This window comes from Serpula lacrymans, assembly GCF_000218685.1.
Source record: "Serpula lacrymans var. lacrymans S7.9 unplaced genomic scaffold SERLAscaffold_7, whole genome shotgun sequence".
Lineage (NCBI taxonomy): Eukaryota > Fungi > Basidiomycota > Agaricomycetes > Boletales > Serpulaceae > Serpula > Serpula lacrymans.
Window position 1 is genome coordinate 1,531,923 of NW_006763296.1, and position 19,366 is coordinate 1,551,288.

The 19,366-nt window shown below is 43.9% G+C and overlaps 3 protein-coding genes across 3 annotated transcripts; 2 read left to right on the forward strand and 1 right to left on the reverse strand.

Moving 5' to 3' along the window:
• Positions 1 to 110: 110 nt before the first annotated feature.
• SERLADRAFT_438312 (uncharacterized protein) lies at positions 111 to 462 on the forward strand (the record flags this gene model as incomplete). The annotated part of the gene is made up of 2 exons (XM_007318652.1): positions 111 to 200; positions 256 to 462. 2 exons carry the CDS (start codon positions 111 to 113, stop codon positions 460 to 462), a joined length of 297 nt encoding a protein of 98 aa, XP_007318714.1.
• A 138-nt stretch (positions 463 to 600) lies between these two features.
• Positions 601 to 1,372, forward strand: SERLADRAFT_438313 (uncharacterized protein; the record flags this gene model as incomplete). The annotated part of the gene is made up of 5 exons (XM_007318653.1): positions 601 to 696; positions 768 to 787; positions 849 to 865; positions 1,025 to 1,138; positions 1,191 to 1,372. The coding sequence occupies 5 exons, from the start codon at positions 601 to 603 to the stop codon at positions 1,370 to 1,372; spliced, it is 429 nt and encodes a 142-aa protein (XP_007318715.1).
• A 13,542-nt stretch (positions 1,373 to 14,914) lies between these two features.
• SERLADRAFT_468367 (uncharacterized protein) lies at positions 14,915 to 16,258 on the reverse strand (the record flags this gene model as incomplete). Its single annotated transcript, XM_007318654.1, has 5 exons — positions 14,915 to 15,343; positions 15,394 to 15,452; positions 15,518 to 15,525; positions 15,586 to 16,033; positions 16,088 to 16,258. 5 exons carry the CDS (start codon positions 16,110 to 16,112, stop codon positions 15,017 to 15,019), a joined length of 867 nt encoding a protein of 288 aa, XP_007318716.1.
• Positions 16,259 to 19,366: the final 3,108 nt, after the last annotated feature.

The following is a 19,366-nucleotide window of genomic DNA, read 5'->3' on the forward strand; positions in this document are numbered from 1 at the left end:
AACCACTGCTAACAGAGCTGATGGATTTTCATGCCCAACTGGTGGGTATCCTAAGCACGCTCACTCCTGCTGACCTCTCTGCACTGCTAGACAAAGTGGCTCCATCCTAAATGGTTCCATTGTCACTCTCTGACAGCCCACCTTCTGTCACCATGCATCAAGACCTAACAACATCATCCCCAGCCTGCTTTGGTGAAGAGGTATGATGGCTCTCCCCTCCTAATGCCGATGTTACTGACTATTTTTTCTCCACAGCAAACTCAAGCTGACAAGTCCGAATTGCAGACCAATCAATCTCTGCAACAATCTCTGGTGGTGATACGTTCACAAAGACGCCAACCATGTCAACACCTGTATCCTGCTGCAGCTCCTACTCCTACTCTTGCACGTCGATCTTGTCGATCTCCATCTCCTGCATGTCGACAACCTGCTCCTGCCCCTGCTCCAGCTCCTGCACATTAACAGCCTTGTCCAAGGGGTGGAGTTCCTGTCCAGCAATCTCTGTGGCAGGCAGTCAATGACCCTGTTATTAGGATCAACTCGGCCGTCAACACTTTCATATTCATAGTATGACTTGCGGCTGCACATGAAGACTCCTCAATGTTCAATTCAGGAGAGTGGGCACACTCTGCCAACTCCCTGTTGACCTCTGTTACGTCCACCAATGACTACCTGGACGAGTCTTTGGCTTCTGTTGTGGCGCGCTGCGGCGCATGACCAGTAAAGACATAGGTGTTAACTTTTTGCTGATGATCAGCTACATCCAGCTCGTTGCCAAGTCCCAAAGGTAAGTGAAAATTGTTACGAATAATTATCATTTCTTTCTGATGTTTATGTTTGTATGCTAGTCTTCGCTCTCAGCAAGGTATCTCCCTGGCAAACCTTTGAAGGGATCTCCCTCAGCCTAAGCCATCTAAGAAATGGTTTGAGCAATGGCATGCTATGGGCTGCAAGTTTGCAGCCATAGCAGCCGGTGGTAAGATTACCTTTGTCTGCATTAAACCATACTTACAGATCTATGTAGGATCTATCTATGCCCTTGTTTTGGTTGCAGGCTTGAACTTACGGGTTCAACTTGGTGAAGTGGATGGAACAATGCCATGGGAGATAGCCAATGTCTTTAGGTGGCCAGTTGAATGTAAGTGTACTACTCCTCTCTGCGTGTATGCTAACTAAACAATGTTATGCAGCTACTGTTAGTGGACAGCTGGTGATTAGTAGAATCATCCCAACTATTTCTAGCTTACGCCAAAACCTGCCACTGAACATGAACTGCATGTTCGCACCTGGCGTGCTCAGTTATGATGGCCTTCCTGCCAATATTGATTGCACCAATTTTGAGGCTTCTGATCAATTTTTTAAGGCTATCTGATTCAAGTACGTTACAATCATTTGATTCTAACAGTTTCTGATTTTTTTTGGTTTTTTGTAGTACTTTCCAACTCTTGGATTGTCGTCTAGATTGTTGGGGAGTCTGTATGCACACTATAGACATAGCTCATGTACCTATACATTGTCATGGTCAGGCTATCTTAGGTGTGTGTACAACATCTTCAGTACACTTCCTGACTCCCTTATCTGATCTTGACGACATCATGCCTTGTTCTCAACCACCATCACCATCATTACCACCAGTTGTCCTCCCTGAAATGTATGTGGTTAGCACAACATTCCAGAATATGGCTGAAGGCAATCGCCAATACTCTGCACCGCAGGATCCTGGCGATAACTACGAGTAGACCGAATCAGAAAGAGAAAGGGCAAGTCAAGCCATCAAGGTCACAGATGTGGAGGACCTGACAGCCAAGGTATGTCATTATCATGTATGTAGTGTACGCAATATCAATGCTAAATACTTGTTCTTAGATACAGAAACATTATGATGGGGGTGTTTGTACAGACCCCTCAGCATACTTGTATATACCATCCTCAATATTTCCCTCCATCCCTCTTCTCTTGAAAAACAGCGATGATTTGCTCATTGTCACGATCTCTTTCTCTCACACCTGACACTTCACCTTTCCTCTCAAACTCAGATGTCGAGACTCTTATCTCTCCTTATCTTATCACATAGCTTTTCCTTTATCTATATCTTATCTCATCACGTGACATCAAGTCATGTGATTACTTACAAATCATCTTACCAAGCTACACGCTACATCCTCATGTCTATCAGTCAGCGCCTCATGGCTGACATGAGTTCTTACATATATAAGTAGACACTCAACGATGTACATACCTTAGCTTTTGATTTAGTCTTTATACAACCTGTTCAACTACCTGCTTGAGATTGACGTTGGGTCTGCCTGGTTTCTTCCAGTAGTGCAGCTCAGTCGTTATACTCATGTTATTTTTAAACAGCTCTATGCCAGAATTAATTTGCACCACTCTCCTGCCTAACTTCCAGTCCTGCCTAGGCTTCACGTTTGAAGCTCTACATTTCTCTTGGTACAACCGCCATTGTACAAAAGTGAGTTCTTTTTTTTTTTTTTTTTCCATTTACAAACTATGCTGAATCAATGAAGGGAAATGACGCACGCAATAATATTCCCCCTTTGATGATGAGGAGAAAGTATGCCTCGAGAACAAATTATTTGCAGCTTATCCCCTATACGTCCAAGGAGATTCAAGACCACACTGACATTTACCAGAGACTTAAAACAGTATTTGCTGATCTCTTTGAATGGATAAATGAAATTGTGAGTGACATTGTTTCTGATTAATCTACAGGATAATCTGCTGATACCATTGATGTAGCTACTTATCTACCTGCTGAATATTCGGTACTCAGACAACATGCTGAGTTACTCCCTGGTAACAACGCGTCTGCTGTCTGCCCATTCTTAGGTCTTGTGGTCAATATCAATATTTCAACCAAGGCTCACAGGGATGCCAAGGACAAACTCTTTTGTCTAGTCATACCACTGGGTAAGCATAAAGGGGGAGAGCTTTGCCTTGTTGAGCCTGGCCTGGTGTTGCAGATGAGAGAGGGGGATATTGTGCTCTTTCGCTCATGTGATATAACTTATTTTAACTTGCACTTCAGAGGGCAGAGGGGCTCAATTGTCTTGCAAACTGACAAGGAGATGGATAATTGGAGGAATGGGCAAAATGGATGGGCTGGTCATTCTTCTTTACATTGATAACCATGGACTTTGTACTGCATTTTGTTTTTTTGACCTTGATACTCTTAGATGTTTACCAATTGTTTGATCCAGAGTTTGTCACTAATTGTACTAGTGTATATTTGTTTGTTGTATCACTTTTGAGAAGAAAGTTGAAAGGTGTGAGGGATGAAACGTTCCACTGTTTGCTAATTTCTCATTTTCTATATCTTTTGCCTCTGTCTCTGTCTACTATTTTGGTGATGGCTACTAGGACAAGATCTGGACAGAACAAAACTCAGGGGAGTAAGTCCAAGAAGCCTTTAACTAAACATTCCAGGGCTCAAGGGACATCAAACTCTTCTGATGGGTTTACACGAGATGAAGAAATCTTATACAGCCAACTGATGAAGAAGTTGCAAGCATCTGGAAAGGATGCAAATGCTGACAGGCAGGCTAGCAGGTGAGTCATTTAATATGTGTTATGTATCATGTCTATTACATAGTACACTTCCCAGATATTTGTCAGAAAGCAGCTCACATGGTGGAGGCTGAGGATGATGAGGAAGAAGGAGACTTGGATATGCCTGATGTTGATAGTGAAGATGAACCTCTTCATAAGAGGGCCAGGAATAGCATGGAAGAGGAACTAGAAGATGAAGAACATGCTCTGATGCAGACCTTTAGACGCTTGACAGGCAAGTAACTCAACCTTAGCTATAAGCTTTACTAATGCAGTATCATCAGAAGAAAGCTCACAGCAAGTTACTCCCTCACCTTTATTGACCCAAGAGTTAGACAATCCTTGCTACGAACAAATGGTGTCATCATTGCATACTGATGTGAGTTTTACCTTTTTTTTCTAGTTCACTGATCCACATATACAGATACAGATTACTGCATCACCAGCTGAAAGTGTCCGGTTGGTTAACAATAAGCGTAAAAGGAATAGCAGTAGTTCTCCTTCATTAACACCTTCCAGAGATTCCAAGGTAAGTGTGCAATATGTTTAAAGATTATAAGGCTTATATTCTACACAGGCCGTCATCACTAGCTTTAGCCCTACCAGCTCCAGGCTGGCTAAAGCAGGACATTCTCAAATGTGTGTCATTCTTTCTACTGTGAAAGACTTCCCAGGTACTGATGAACGAGATGAACTTGTTTGGAATTCAATCATCAAAGTTGCAAGTTCTTCTTCACTATTCAAGACTACTGTAGTAGATTTGGAGAATGCAAGGAACGAGCAGAAAAAAAGTAGAATCATTGATTATGTGAGTGAGAACAATGCTTCCAATATTACTAATATTAAAATTATAAACAGGTGTGGGCGGCTGCAGCTCAGCTCAGAGGTGAAGTCAAACAAAAGGCTAGGATACTCATTCTCTCAGAATACGCCCTCAAAGACAAGCTCCCAGAGGAAGTATGTGTTAGAATATACTCTGACATACCAATACTCCATAGGATAATACCTCTGATTTGTAAGCCAGCCCAGTATGCAGCAGCTATTCTGTGTAAGACGTCCGTGGTTGCATGTCATGTTTAAGATCCTACATTGTATAACCTTGGCCATATAGCTCAATTGGTAGAGCAGCTGGCATGTATCCAGAAGGTTCCAGGTTCAATCCCTGGTCTGGTCAATATCCAATTTTATCAGTACGTACTATAGTGGAGTGGTTGTTGAGTAATGGAAAAAGTGTCTTTACGTTTGGTGGTTTGGATGCTTCTGTAAGTGTTTATATGTACTCTTCTTAAACCTTTTATGACTATGTATTTCAGACTTATTCATATGATAAGCAAAAACCTTTTGGACATCACATCATCAAGCTACTAGTTCAGGTTCAGTGGTTCCATAAGAAGAGGGAGGGCGTCCTCTATCCAAGTGATTTCAAAGACTCACCTTTTCCATTAATTGCCTTGGCTGTTACAGCTGTGAGTTTGTAATGTAATATACATGAACTTTCCTCACTCTATATTTCACAGGTTGAAAACTGTCTTCATGAACTTGCAAAAGGTGTTTGTACCACCTTGAATTTCTCTGAACAGGTTTACAGGCCCAGGTAAATTCAATATCCACTCTACGTCAACCTTTACTCACAAGTGTTTATCAGATATTTATATTATCTCTCCAGGTTAGAAGAGCTACAAAGGAAAGCTCCTAGGTGGTTTTTGCAGTTTCGTAAAAACACTTACAACAATATTCTGTGAGTAGCCTACCAAACTATTTTAGAACAACACTCATAAGCATTACATTACACACAGTCAACAGTGTGATTTACAGTACTTGAATGCACAAGAGGACAACTGGGAGGATGAGGTTGATTTTGCAGTGCTTGAAGATTCAGCATCCTTATAGGTGTTGATACATGCATATCATTATATGGTATCAGAAATATACTATAATAGATTCTCTGCATATGATCTCTGGCTAGGATGCTATAATAATAGTGAATGAAACTGAGAGAGTATGGAAACTATAATAATAGTGAACGGAACTGAGAGAATTTGAAAACTATGATAAGCTTGTGGAACATATATAATATGACTATTCTGAAATAACCATTGATGGTTGTTATATCTATTATATTCTATGAGAGCAGACATAGTAGAGATGGATTGTATATATCACAGAAGTGATACTATAGCTGGTATAGCAAACATCTCAAAATAGCCCTGCTATATAGAGCTATATAATAGGGACTTGTTTAGGCATACTATAGCTACTATTTTCCATATATAGCACTATGACAGCTATAATAGCTATAAAAGGAAACTAGGTTTTTCCTGATGTTGTTGTCGAGTATCAAGGACACAGAGAACGAGTCACCGCCGAAGCTACCCAACTAGGGAAGATTAACTTAATTTTGGGCTGGACCTGGCTATTTAAACACAATCCTGAGATCAACTGGCAGACAGGAGTTGTCACATTGTCACATTGCCCTCAGGAGTGTGATGATTTGAGTAAGCCGAGTTACGTCCATCAAACTGAGCGACTTGAAAAGATAAACGCTGGTCACGTTTATGAGCTCAGATCTTTAGAGAAGATTGACAATAACAATGAGGTAAAACCCAAGGAAGAGATTAAGAGGCTGGTACCTCCCAAGTACCATAACTTCTGGAAAGTCTTTTCCAAACATAAATCAGAGTGCTTCCCAGAGGCTAAACCTTGGGACCATGCTATAGATCTGAAGGACACGTTCAAACCTAGAAAAGGACACATGATTCCCGTCTCTGCTCCAGAAAGAGATGAGGTATCAAGTTTCATAGATGAACAGCTTAGGAAGGGTTACATCAGACCTTCAAAAAGCCCTATGATGTCCCCGGTGTTCTTTATTCCTTAAAAGGATGGTAAGAAGCGTATGATTATGGACTATCGTTACATGAATGAGCACACAGTTAAGAATGCATATCCGCTGCCTTTGATCAGTCATCTAGTAGACAAGTTGGCTGGTGCCAAGATCTTGACAAAGATGGACCTCAGATGGGGGTACAATAATGTATGCATCAAAGAAGAAGATGCTTGGAAGGCTGTGTTCATGTGCCACTGAGGATCCTTTGAGCCCCTCGTTATGTTCTTTGGGTTGACCAATTCACCGGCAACCTTCCAGAGCATGATGAACAAGATCTTTGCGGATATAGAGAACTATGTTGTCATTTACATTGACAATTTATTAACATTTACGAAGTCGGACGATGAGGCTGAGCATGACTGAATTGTGCAAGAAGTCCTTTGACGCTTACAGGAACGGGACCTATTTGTTAAACCCAAAAAATGTAATTTTAAAGTGAAGGAAGTAGACTTCCTCGGTATGATGATAGGCCAGAACGGAATCAGGATGGATCCTGAGAAAGTTCAAGCTATATTGGATTGGCCAGAACCCACTCGCGTCAAAGGAGTTAGGGCCTTCCTTGGCTTAGGTAATTTCTACCGAAGGTTTATCAAAAACTTCGCAATAATCACGAGACCGTTGAACAATCTCACTAAAAAAGACGTTGTTTGGCATTGGGGCGCCAAGGAACAAGAAGCTTTTGATAAGCTTAAACAGGCATTTACAACAGCGCCCATATTAGCATTTCTAGAATTAGACAAAGAGTTCCGGCTAGAAACCAACTCTTCTGATTTTGCTACTGGGGCTGTTCTGTCAATTAAATGCCCTGATGAGCTTTGGAGGCCTTGTGCCTATTTATCACATAGTTTGTTGCCTACAGAGCGCAACTATCAAATTTACGACAAAAAAATGCTGGCCATCATTAGAGCTTTAGAGCACTGGCGGCACTACTTAGAAGGTGCTAGACACCATTTCAAAATTTGGACCGATCATAAGAATCTGGAGTATTTTATGACGGCCTGAGACTTGAACCGGAGACAGGCCCGCTACGCGGTGTACTTGTCAAGGTAATAAACCTAAGTGAAACTCAGCCGCTGCCCGAGAGGCTATAGAAACAACTGAGGTATTCCTATACTAAACCCCCTACCACTTATAGTCGGAGGTGCTACTCGCTACAGTATAATGACTCCTAGGAGAACAATGGTTACTCCATGGAGAACAATGGCTGCTTCGGCATAGACCGGGTTTATCCGGTTTTGTCACAAGGTTTAATTATAAATTAATTCATAAGCCTGGAAGTTCTATGGGGAAAGCGGACACTTTGTCCAGAAGAGAGGATTATGTCAACGGCATTGAGGATGACAACAAAGGTGTCACCCTGATAGACCAATCAAGGGTTGCCAATGTTAGAATAGGGCAGGATTCTAATCTTCTGGAAGTCTTCAGGAAAAACATCTCCTCTGAAGAGAAGGCACACCTTGACGGCAATGAGAACTATGTATGGGAAGACGGGCTCTTCCATTTTAAAGACAAGATCTATGTGCCTGAGTCCGCAAGGATCAAGGCAATAGATATACACCACGACACTCCAGTGGCTGGGCACCCTGGGCGGCAACGAACAATGGAGTTGATCTCCAGAAACTACATGTGGCCTGGCATGGTCAAAGACATACAGGAATACATAAAATCCTGTCTGAGATGTGCCATGGCTAAGAATTCACATCAACCGCCGGCCGGTAAACTTATGCCAAATCCGATACCAGCTGGTCCCTGGCAAGATATATTGGTTGACTTTACGATGGATCTACCCGAGTCGAATGGGTATGATTCAGTAATGGTGGTAGTAGATTGATTCTCCAAGGAAGTGGTGTTCATACCCACCAACAAAACTATTACCGCCACTGGTATGGCAGATTTATTTAAAGATTTTGTATGGTCTATCCATGGGTTACCAGAAATGGTTATCTCCGATAGAGGGCCACAATTCGCTAGCAAATTTAAGAAAAAACTATGCCGGATGCTGGGCATCAAACCTAAATTATCAACGGTGTTCCATCCACAGACTGATAGACAAACAGAGAGGCTCAATCAGGAATTGAAGCAATATCTCCGTATATTTATCAATGATAGGCAGACAGACTGGGCCAAGTAGCTAAAGATAGCCCAGTTCTCTTACAATATTAAATAGTCGTTGGCTACAGGAAAGGCACCATTTAAGGTTACGAGATTGTACCTCCCCAGAATGGGTGTAGAACCTGGCAAAAGCAAAAATGAGGCTGCTGGGAACATGGCCAAGGATATGAAATCTGTCTCAGACGAAACACACAAGGCGCTATTGAAGCTATTCAAAACTGCAGAGCAGATGAAAGACAGGGCAGAGCGTAGACACTCTAAGGCCCCTGACTATAAGGTTGGCAACCTGGTCTGGTTAGATACTAACCACTTAAAATTAAAAGATCGGCAGTCTAGAAAACTGACCGAAAAGTGGATTGGCCCTTACCGGATTAAGAAAGTCAAACTCAATGCAGTGGAGCTGGAGCTCCCAAAACGAATGAGGGTAGTACCCACGGTCAATATTAGCCATGTGAAACCCTACAAAGGGCCGCTGCCAGGACAGCGCATAGACCGGTGTCATGCACCAAAGTTGATTGGTAGCATGGACAGGTGTCAATAACGAAGCGAATATTCAAAAAGACTCGCCTTTGCGCCACACAGGCACAGTGCCACGTGGAATAGTAATTAATATTGCCCCTTTTGAACTTGTGGCTGATCAGCACCACCTCTATTAGGCAATCCAGTCATGCTCACCTTTGCTTTTCCATCCGGTACTTTCCGCATTTCGGCATTTCGGCAAATTTTCGCGTCGCCACTGGCTACACATTGCATTGCGCCCTCACTTTTGTCGTTTCCCTTACTCCCCTTCCTTTGCCTAGCCCCACCATGGGCCCCTTCCTCTCCTTTTTATTCTCACCCGACGGTCGTTTCTGGGTCCCCATTTTAGTTCACCTCCTCGTCACCTCCACCCTCCTCCTCCTCATCTTCTTTGCACCCCCACCATTTCTGATGTCACCACTTCCTATCCGCTTCCGTCGCCGATCCGTTGACTACCACGTGCCACTGCTGATATCAGCAAAGCCCCGGCGGCCGGTCCAAATAGGGCAACAGGTCCATCTTCATGACGTCGATCTGCCATCATATACTATCAAAACATCGGTCGCTCGTCTTGCCTGGTTGGAGCGTGGGTGGGTAGTTTTTGAGCTGGAGAAGGTTCATCCCCTTGCGTCGCCCATGTTCATCGCTGTCCCATTCACTTGGGTACACTTATCATTTGTCCATCGTCTTCGCTACAGCTACACCTACCACACGCTGCCTGGGACTCACTTGTTCCAAATTGGAACTACTCCTCTCCCTCCCTCGTTTGATCAGGTGGTCCAACACAACCAGTCCATTGGTAAGGCCATGGAACTGTCAGATTTGGACTAGGTGGTGGACCGGTGGCTCCAGTTTCTTTTTTTTCAGCAGAACATTCATTTACAGTGCGATTATTTTTGATTTTTGAATCATTTTTATGGACACATATTTTTTTAGAATGCCTGACTGACAATAAAGGAACTGTGTTGATACTGATAGTGTTTTGCCTTGCTCTTTTTTTACTGCATCTTCCCATGACATCATGATTTTCCTGCTCTCTTTTTGCTATTGGACTTTACTTTATGGCTGTACAAACCTGTGATATTACTCACAGCATTTATTGTTCTATCCCTTTCTTTTCTTTTTTTGACAATCTTATCCTGTACTACCTACGCAGGATTCGTCAGCGTACATTCCTTCCTTCATATTCTTTCTCATTCTTTTTGCACAGCTATACTGTGCATAGCCTACTTCTCTTTTACTATATAAACCCCTGTATTCTACCTTAAAAAAAAAACAACAAGAACTCGATTCCAGACTTCTTCTCTAATCTTAAGTCCACTTCTTACTGCTACTTGTGATCCAGTGTGGTCACAACACTTCCCACTTCTACCACTGTTAACTGCTGTCATCGTCACTCGTCACTTTTGAAAGTGATTGTCATCCCCTTCGATTAGAGTCCTTCTGAGCACTACAGTTTGTGCGTCAGGAGCCTGCTATCACTGGGAACCTCGTCACCTCGTCATCCTCATTGTTCTCAAACCTACCTTGTGCTACAATTAGCAAGGTAGTGCTCGTCTATACTCGCCACAAACCCCCTATCTTTCTATAAATTCAACTATCCCTCCTCCTCAAAACCCACACTCATACACCTCTGGGTTTTACTTTGAAGGATCTTTATACGTACCACCCCACGAACAACCAGACCACTCCACTGTTCTAGGAGGCAAAGCCCATAAACAAGTTCCGTGGAATCTGGGAGGATTGTGTGTTAGTTTGTTTTGTGTGTGGTTTTCTAACAACAGTTCTCATCATCGACACCGGCCCGGACCGGTAGTAGTCACCCAGGAAGGTGAAGTTGAACGGCTGGTGGATGCACGCTTGAAGCGTGGAAAACTAGAATTCCTAGTCCTATGGAAGGGCTATGGAGACGAGGACAGAACGTGGGAACCAGAAGCCCATCTGGACAATTCCCACGACACTGTTTGCAAATTTTACTCTCAGAATCCCTCGGCTCCTAGGAAGCTTAGAGGCATGGATTTGAACCTTTTTAATTCCCTTTTTCAACCTATGCCCAAAAATTTAACTACTACCTCCGGTATCTGGTCGAGCCTGGAAGTTGAGCCTTGGAGGGGGGATAGTTTTATGATAACACAATTTTTGAACCTTTCCTTTAATTTTCATTGTCCTCTTCAACTTTCTACTTTAGTTTTCACACTCCGTGCCATGCAGCACTTTCCCTTTTGTTCAAACTCTTCTTTCTCGCGCGGCGCTACTTTCTTTTTATTTTTAGCTACAAGTCTCTCACACAGTGGAGCTGGTCACACGGGCTGCACCCTATGACATCATCAGCTACTGCCTTAGCAACTGTATAGTACATACACACAAACAAACCTGTAACAGTATATAAACCCCAATAGATCCAGGAGACTCCTCAGCGAGTCCTCCTGTTATTTACCCACAACTAACTTGGTCCTATCCTAAGGGTAACCACTCCCCTCACTACCTTTATAGTTAGTTTTAGTGTGCGCTAGAGTAACTAACTCATGGTTGTTACAATATTCAGTAGGTAGATAAGTAGCAAGCTACATCAATGGTATCAGCAGATTATCCTGTAGATTAATCAGAAACAATGTCACTCACAATTTCATTTATCCATTCAAAGAGATCAGCAAATACTGTTTTAAGTCTCTGGTAAATGTCAGTGTGGTCTTGAATCTCCTTGGACGTATAGGGGATAAGCTGCAAATAATTTGTTCTCGAGGCATACTTTCTCCTCATCATCAAAGGGGGAATATTATTGCGTGCGTCATTTCCCTTCATTGATTCAGCATAGTTTGTAAATGGAAAAAAAAAAAAAAAAAAGAACTCACTTTTGTACAATGGCGGTTGTACCAAGAGAAATGTAGAGCTTCAAACGTGAAGCCTAGGCAGGACTGGAAGTTAGGCAGGAGAGTGGTGCAAATTAATTCTGGCATAGAGCTGTTTAAAAATAACATGAGTATAACGACTGAGCTGCACTACTGGAAGAAACCAGGCAGACCCAACGTCAATCTCAAGCAGGTAGTTGAACAGGTTGTATAAAGACTAAATCAAAAGCTAAGGTATGTACATCGTTGAGTGTCTACTTATATATGTAAGAACTCATGTCAGCCATGAGGCGCTGACTGATAGACATGAGGATGTAGCGTGTAGCTTGGTAAGATGATTTGTAAGTAATCACATGACTTGATGTCACGTGATGAGATAAGATATAGATAAAGGAAAAGCTATGTGATAAGATAAGGAGAGATAAGAGTCTCGACATCTGAGTTTGAGAGGAAAGGTGAAGTGTCAGGTGTGAGAGAAAGAGATCGTGACAATGAGCAAATCATCGCTGTTTTTCAAGAGAAGAGGGATGGAGGGAAATATTGAGGATGGTATATACAAGTATGCTGAGGGGTCTGTACAAACACCCCCATCATAATGTTTCTGTATCTAAGAACAAGTATTTAGCATTGATATTGCGTACACTACATACATGATAATGACATACCTTGGCTGTCAGGTCCTCCACATCTGTGACCTTGATAGCTTGACTTGCCCTTTCTCTTTCTGATTCGGTCTACTCGTAGTTATCGCCAGGATCCTGCAGTGCAGAGTATTGGCGATTGCCTTCAGCCATATTCTGGAATGTTGTGCTAACCACATACATTTCAGGGAGGACAACTGGTGGTAATGATGGTGATGGTGGTTGAGAACAAGGCATGATGTCGTCAAGATCAGATAAGGGAGTCAGGAAGTGTACTGAAGATGTTGTACACACACCTAAGATAGCCTGACCATGACAATGTATAGGTACATGAGCTATGTCTATAGTGTGCATACAGACTCCCCAACAATCTAGACGACAATCCAAGAGTTGGAAAGTACTACAAAAAACCAAAAAAAATCAGAAACTGTTAGAATCAAATGATTGTAACGTACTTGAATCAGATAGCCTTAAAAAATTGATCAGAAGCCTCAAAATTGGTGCAATCAATATTGGCAGGAAGGCCATCATAACTGAGCACGCCAGGTGCGAACATGCAGTTCATGTTCAGTGGCAGGTTTTGGCGTAAGCTAGAAATAGTTGGGATGATTCTACTAATCACCAGCTGTCCACTAACAGTAGCTGCATAACATTGTTTAGTTAGCATACACGCAGAGAGGAGTGCATCTTTGTAAGCAGAGGGAGGGGGGGCCTTTGATTCCAGTGCAGTCAGGTGGTTAGAGAGTTGAGATATGGATGGAAGTGTCTTTTAGCAGAGCTGTGATGGGCTTAATTGACTTGTCTAGTTGGGAGATTGACAGCATGGAGGGAGACAAGGTAAATAGCTGAGCTGATTCTCCTATGCTTTCAGCCGACATTAATATTTTACCAATGTTGGGTGCAAATTGCTGTAGGGCGGTTGTGTTAGCCAGTGGTTGGATCTTTGTGATGAAGGAGTCAATGATTAGGTTGGCAGTCCAATCTTCATTTATGCTGCCTAGTAGTGTTGCTACTGCTTTGATGGCAGTAGAGTGTTGAAGTGGGATTCCCGGAGTTTGAGCTATGTGGCCCAGAGCAGTTGTCAGGGTATTGATAGTGATGGGCTCACCAGATACAATTAAATACATTTTCTCTAAAAATATTTTCCCTGAGGATGTGTCCAACATTTGATTGGGTTTAATAGACGGGTCGTTTTCACTGGGTTGGGAGGTGGTGTCTGGGTTGTTTCTGGTGTTGCGAGGTCTGTTGGTGTCAATTGTTCAATTTGAGCTCATAGACATTAGATAGTAGGATAATATATGTTTATGGGAGAGAGCTGAGGGGGCAGAGGTAGTGTGGGGTGTAAGGGAGCGCTGAGGGGGCCCATAGCCCGTGGGGCAGTCAGCTCAACTTATCATGTAATCCAGCCACTGCTTGATAGATACAAACAACTTTGTAAACATATATATTGACAAAACCGGATAAACCCGGTCTCTGCTAAAGCAGCCATTGTTCTCCATGGAGCATAGCCACCACTCCGTGGAGTCACCGTTGTTCTCCTAGGAGTCATTATACCTTAGCGAGTAGCACCTCCAACTATAAGTAGTAGGGGGTTTAGTATAGGAATACCTCAGTCGTTTCTATAGCCTCTTAGGCAGCGGCTGAGGTATGTTACATTACATTTATTAGAGATCACCTTAAACTAACATCTATTGTAGTTTCACTTAGGTAAATAATAAAGTCATTTCTATAGCCTCTTAGGCAGCGGCTGAGTTTCACTTAGATCTATTAGGTTATGAGCCCTGGTGGTGCAAAAGCTACACAGGAAATAATTCTCATTTGAAGCGGCAACCTCGGAACCATGACCACAGCACACAATACCTCCACATGTCCAGTTCTCACTGGACCCAACAATTTCCAGATATGGAAACTCCGAATCATTTCCAAGCTACGTCAGGAAAAGGTTCTCCGAGTTGTTACTGGAGAGGAGCTTGAGCCTTCACCAGGAAAGCCCATGGAGTACCCTGAAACAGAAACAGAAACAGAAACAGAAACAGAAACAGAAACAGAAACAGAAACAGAAACAGAAACATCTGTTAAACAATCTGGAAGGGCTGTGACAGAGATTTTTGTGGATAGGATCAAGATTGCTTAAGAATACAAGTGCTTGTCAGAACCGTAGCTACTATGAATTTATAGGGGTCATATTCCAATACAGTTGCGCTGATTTAATGCAATATAATCTTTGAAGCAATGTAAAAAGAAACGCCGACTGATAAGCGCATCTTACTGACATTTGTCGGGGTAACATTGGTAAGAGCTTCAAAGTAAAAACAAAACTACCGGTCAATGGATGCGATGGATTTCGAATTTCCGTTATTTTATTCATGCATTTATGACAATACTCTCCGCTATGGAAGCATATATTACTGATGTACAACTTGTCGACACGGAAACTTGATTTCTCAGTTGGTTGAGTCGATGAGCAGATCAGCTGAGAATAGCTCGCTCTCGTCTGCCGCGGCTACGAGCCTCTGGCCTACTTCTCGTGTTCCTGCCACAGCATCCATCCCCAGAGGCAGTCGTAGGGGTATTTTATCTCCACTAGCCACTTGATATATCACCCGCACACCCTTTTTTGCATCCCCCTGCCAGGACCCACCGTGCCTTTCAATGTCAGCACGCAGTTTCGACGAAGGTAGTTCTGGGTTGATATAAGCAGGATGTTGAGGGACAAGTATCCCGTTGCTGACACCTTCGGTGCGGAAGCCTCCTGGCTCAACAATACAGACCTGCTATATGTTCAGCATGTGTACATTGTGTTCGTGCAGATATCGCCTACTCTGATGTTCCAAGCGGGGTCAACCTCTCCAGCGAGCCCTTCGCTGAAGCCTTCCAATGCTGTAAATCGATGCATATGCAGCATAAGATCAAAAGAACACTACACGAAAAGAAGACTATCTTACCATGTTTGCTTTGTGCCAGAAAATCGGAGGTGACATCAGGGCAGTGTGGCAACAGCAAAAATGCTTACCTAGCACCGTAATACACAACAGACGGGTGTGCTACTAGTCCACCCAAAGAGGATATTTGTAGCAAGACCCCCCCTTTTCCAGGCGCGTTGACTTCCCTGAACGTTCGTACAGCAGCCCGCGCGACATTAGCAGCTCCCCAGAAATTGACCTCGAACATGGTGCGAGCAAGATCCTCAGGGGTTCCTTCAACTTCTGTAAACAAACCATACGCGGCGTTATTGAACACAACATCAATTCTGCCGAACGCCTCTATAGCTCGAGCGAATGCATTCTCAATGTCGGTTTTTTTCGAGACGTCAAGTTGCAAGACTAACAGCCTGTCTTTTGAGTACTTGGCTGCAAACTCTGATAGTACTTCTGGCTTGCGAAGGGTGGCTACGGCGATATCACCACTGGCCATAACATGCTCTGTCATGTATCTACCAAAGCCAGATGAAGCACCAGTGACTGCACAATACAACGTGTGAGATAATGTGCAAGATATGCGGAGAGAAAGCTTACTGAACCAGACGCGGGGATTAGACATAGTGGACGCTAGTGTGAAAAGTAGGTAGGTGGGATATTCGGGATCACAGTATATCGCTGGGATTCTAATACTAACTCGCACCCTTTTTATAGCCAGACTCTTAAATCCACACCTACAAAGAGTGACGAGAGATCACAGACAAGTACATTGTATTCTTCAATTGCACTGCAAGGTTGAACGAGCTATTTACCGAAAATCCGGTGATTTACAACCAACTTTTTGAAACACAAGGTCCTATTAACCAGTGTCGTTGAGAGGAAGTTTGTGGTACGCTGCAACTCTGGTCTCGTATCAGGTCATTTGTCCTGGGCGCGTCTGTATATTTTGGGTTCGAAGTCTTGACGTAAAACCCGATACATATGGGCTATTCTCTACAGTCAGCTATAGGACAAACTTCAAGGCTTGCATCTTGCCGTCCAAGCCGAGTGAATTGTGCAAGCCTGCTGACATGAAATCAAGCACGATGAGATCGGGTTTAGAAAAACAAAAACATGATTCTTATAAGGGATCCAATCTTCAAAGAGCATATTGTCAGTAAGGAAAACGCTGTAACTGCGGAAGAAGGAGTCATCACTTACAACCATAACCATCCTCAGCCTTAGCTAGCGTCAATTTGGTCAGGTTACGCGCAGATATCTGGAGATCGTAGACCAGAAGGGTAATGTTACCCTTTTACTTGTTCCATTTCATTCTCCAAAGATTGAAGCAGCCGCTCATTTGACAAACAATTCATGTCGATTTCGCGGTTTATACTATTCAGCCTGACGTCCACCTTGGCAAGCCAGGACTCGACTGAGCCTTTGGCATACTTTGCGGCCGCAGTAAATGGGCGTCGAGCGGTAGAAGTTCAAAACTGCGTTGCACAACGCGTTTTCAGGAGGACGGTGTCGATCCATAGGAAGGTAATACAGAGACGTGGATAGATGAATATCAACTTCAAGTATCAGGCATTTTCGTGGTGCATCATGGTGCCAGTGTAGTCGCAAGACCGTCACGGTAACTAGGTTTGCTCGTTAACAATATACTATAGTATACATCTTCCACAGAGTACGTTCGCTATCACTGGCCAAAACCCGGATGTCCACGAGAATGGGTTCTACATGCTCCGAGTCTGTAACAGCATTCTTACATTTCATTTTCCTATTGTGCCACTGACACTAACAACTGTAACGTTGGTTCAGGTTGCCTCAGCGATCCACGAGATGACTGGCACTACACGCTCATAATGAAGTCAGTGTCTATATTTCTCATTCCATTGTGATGACCGTGGATTTGTCTTGTCCCCGTGTCTTGACACATCAACGTTCCTATCGAGCAAAGAGCACGAATTATTCGATCGCCAATACGATCAACGTACAGCAGCAGCCCGAGTTGGATACTAGTTGGTCTTCTGGGAAGGCATTGACATACTATCATTTGCCATGGTTCGCCACAAAGACAATTTATGAGATTGGCATGTATGATGATGTATCTCCTTTATGCTAAAGTATTTTGACCAACGTTTCCCGTGCGGAACAATTACGACAAACTTATGCCCTTGTCTCAATATTTCTGACTTACAATTCTTTAGCTAGACATGCCGATGCTGGCTACAGACGAGATTATGAGGTTACCGTGGCCGCCGTTCACGCGTACGACTCGGAGTTGTAGGTGCAACACCTGATGTAGCCGCCCTGTTTCTGCTGCTACCCTGTGATGATCTCCCAACATCAGGCTCATCGAAGTCTTCAAGATTGAGCTCAGCATCCAGCTTTCTCGCTAGGTCTCTATCCGCTGCCTCCTGCCTCTTTCTCTCCATCTCCTCTTCCACCTCCTGCTCTCTTCTCGCAACCACTGCATCTGCTTCTTCTTGCATTCTCCACTCCTCTTTTGCTGCATCATACTGAGCGCGAGCGAATAATGCATCCGCTTCTTCTTGCTTGCGCCTTTCATCACGCATACGGCGCTCTTCAGCTTCGTATTGCTCTCGAGCAAATGCTGCGTCTGCTTCTTCTTGGCGCCTTCTCTCCTCTTGGGCACGTCTAGATGCTTCTTCTAGTCGTCGACGCTGTTCTTGCCATTTGCGTTCGGCCTCTTCTTCCTCGAGTTTGCGTCTTCGTTCCTCTTCCCGTCTCTTCCCTTCTTCCTCTTCGCGCTTTCGACGTTCCTGTTCTACCTTTCTCAGGCGATCCTCTTCCTCACGCTTCTTCCGTTCAGCTTCTTCTCTCTGCCTACGCTCCTCCTCCTTTCTTGCACGTTCCTCATCTTCACGCCTTCGCCGTTCTTCCTCCTCTCTCCACTTGCGTTCCTCCTCTAGTCTTAAACGTTCCTCTTCCTCACGTTTCTTTTGCTCTGCTTCGCGTTGTCTACGTTCTTCCGGCTCTCGTTCCTTCTTCTTGGCTTCCTCTCTCATGCGTCTCTCCTCTTCTTGTCGCTTTTGTTCTTCGATTCGCCTGATCCTCTCTTCCTCCTCTCTTCTTAGCCGTTCTTGTTCTTTCCTCATTAACCTTTCTTCTTCCTCTCTTTTTAACCTCTCTTCTTCCTCCCTCTTTACCCTTTCCTCCTCCTCCCTCTTTACCCTTTCCTCCTCCTCCCTCTTTAACCTTTCCTCCTCCGCTCTCTTTATTCGTTCTGCTTCTTCTCTCTGGAGCCGTTCCTCTTCCACCCTCTTTAGCTGTTCCTCTTCGTCCTTTTTCCTTTGTTGTTCTTCCTGCCTTATCTTTTCTTCCTCCTCTTCCTTTTTCTTTCGCTCCTCCTCGATTCTTTTTGACTCTTCTGCCTCGCTGTTTTTTCGTTCTTCCTCCTCCTGCATAATGTTTTCTTCGGGTTCCTTTTGCTTACCATCTTCCTCTTCCTTCCGCTTTTCCTCCTGATCGCTTGCAGGTAGTTGTAGTTGTGATGAAGGAGCATCATATAATGATTTATCACCAAGTACCGATCTAGCTGGAGAGGGAATAGGAGCTGGAGGAGCTGGAGGCTGCGACCCAGTTAACTGACCTTCAGATTCATGCGGGGGGGTATTATTCTGAAGTGTCTCAGAAACTGGGGGCGGGAACTGTTGCTCTCCCTGTGGAGGGAGCGTTTGGCGAGATGGAGGCACATTGTGAAAATGGGCCGGAGGTGGAGTCGGGGCTTGTACTATAGGAGGGGGCGGTGGCGGAACTGAAAGTGGCGTAACAGGCGGGGGGGGCGGAGGTGGAGTGTGCGCAGACTGCGGGTATGCGCCAGGCATACGAGGGGGGTATCCTGGCGGACCAGGCGCATGCGGTGGATAA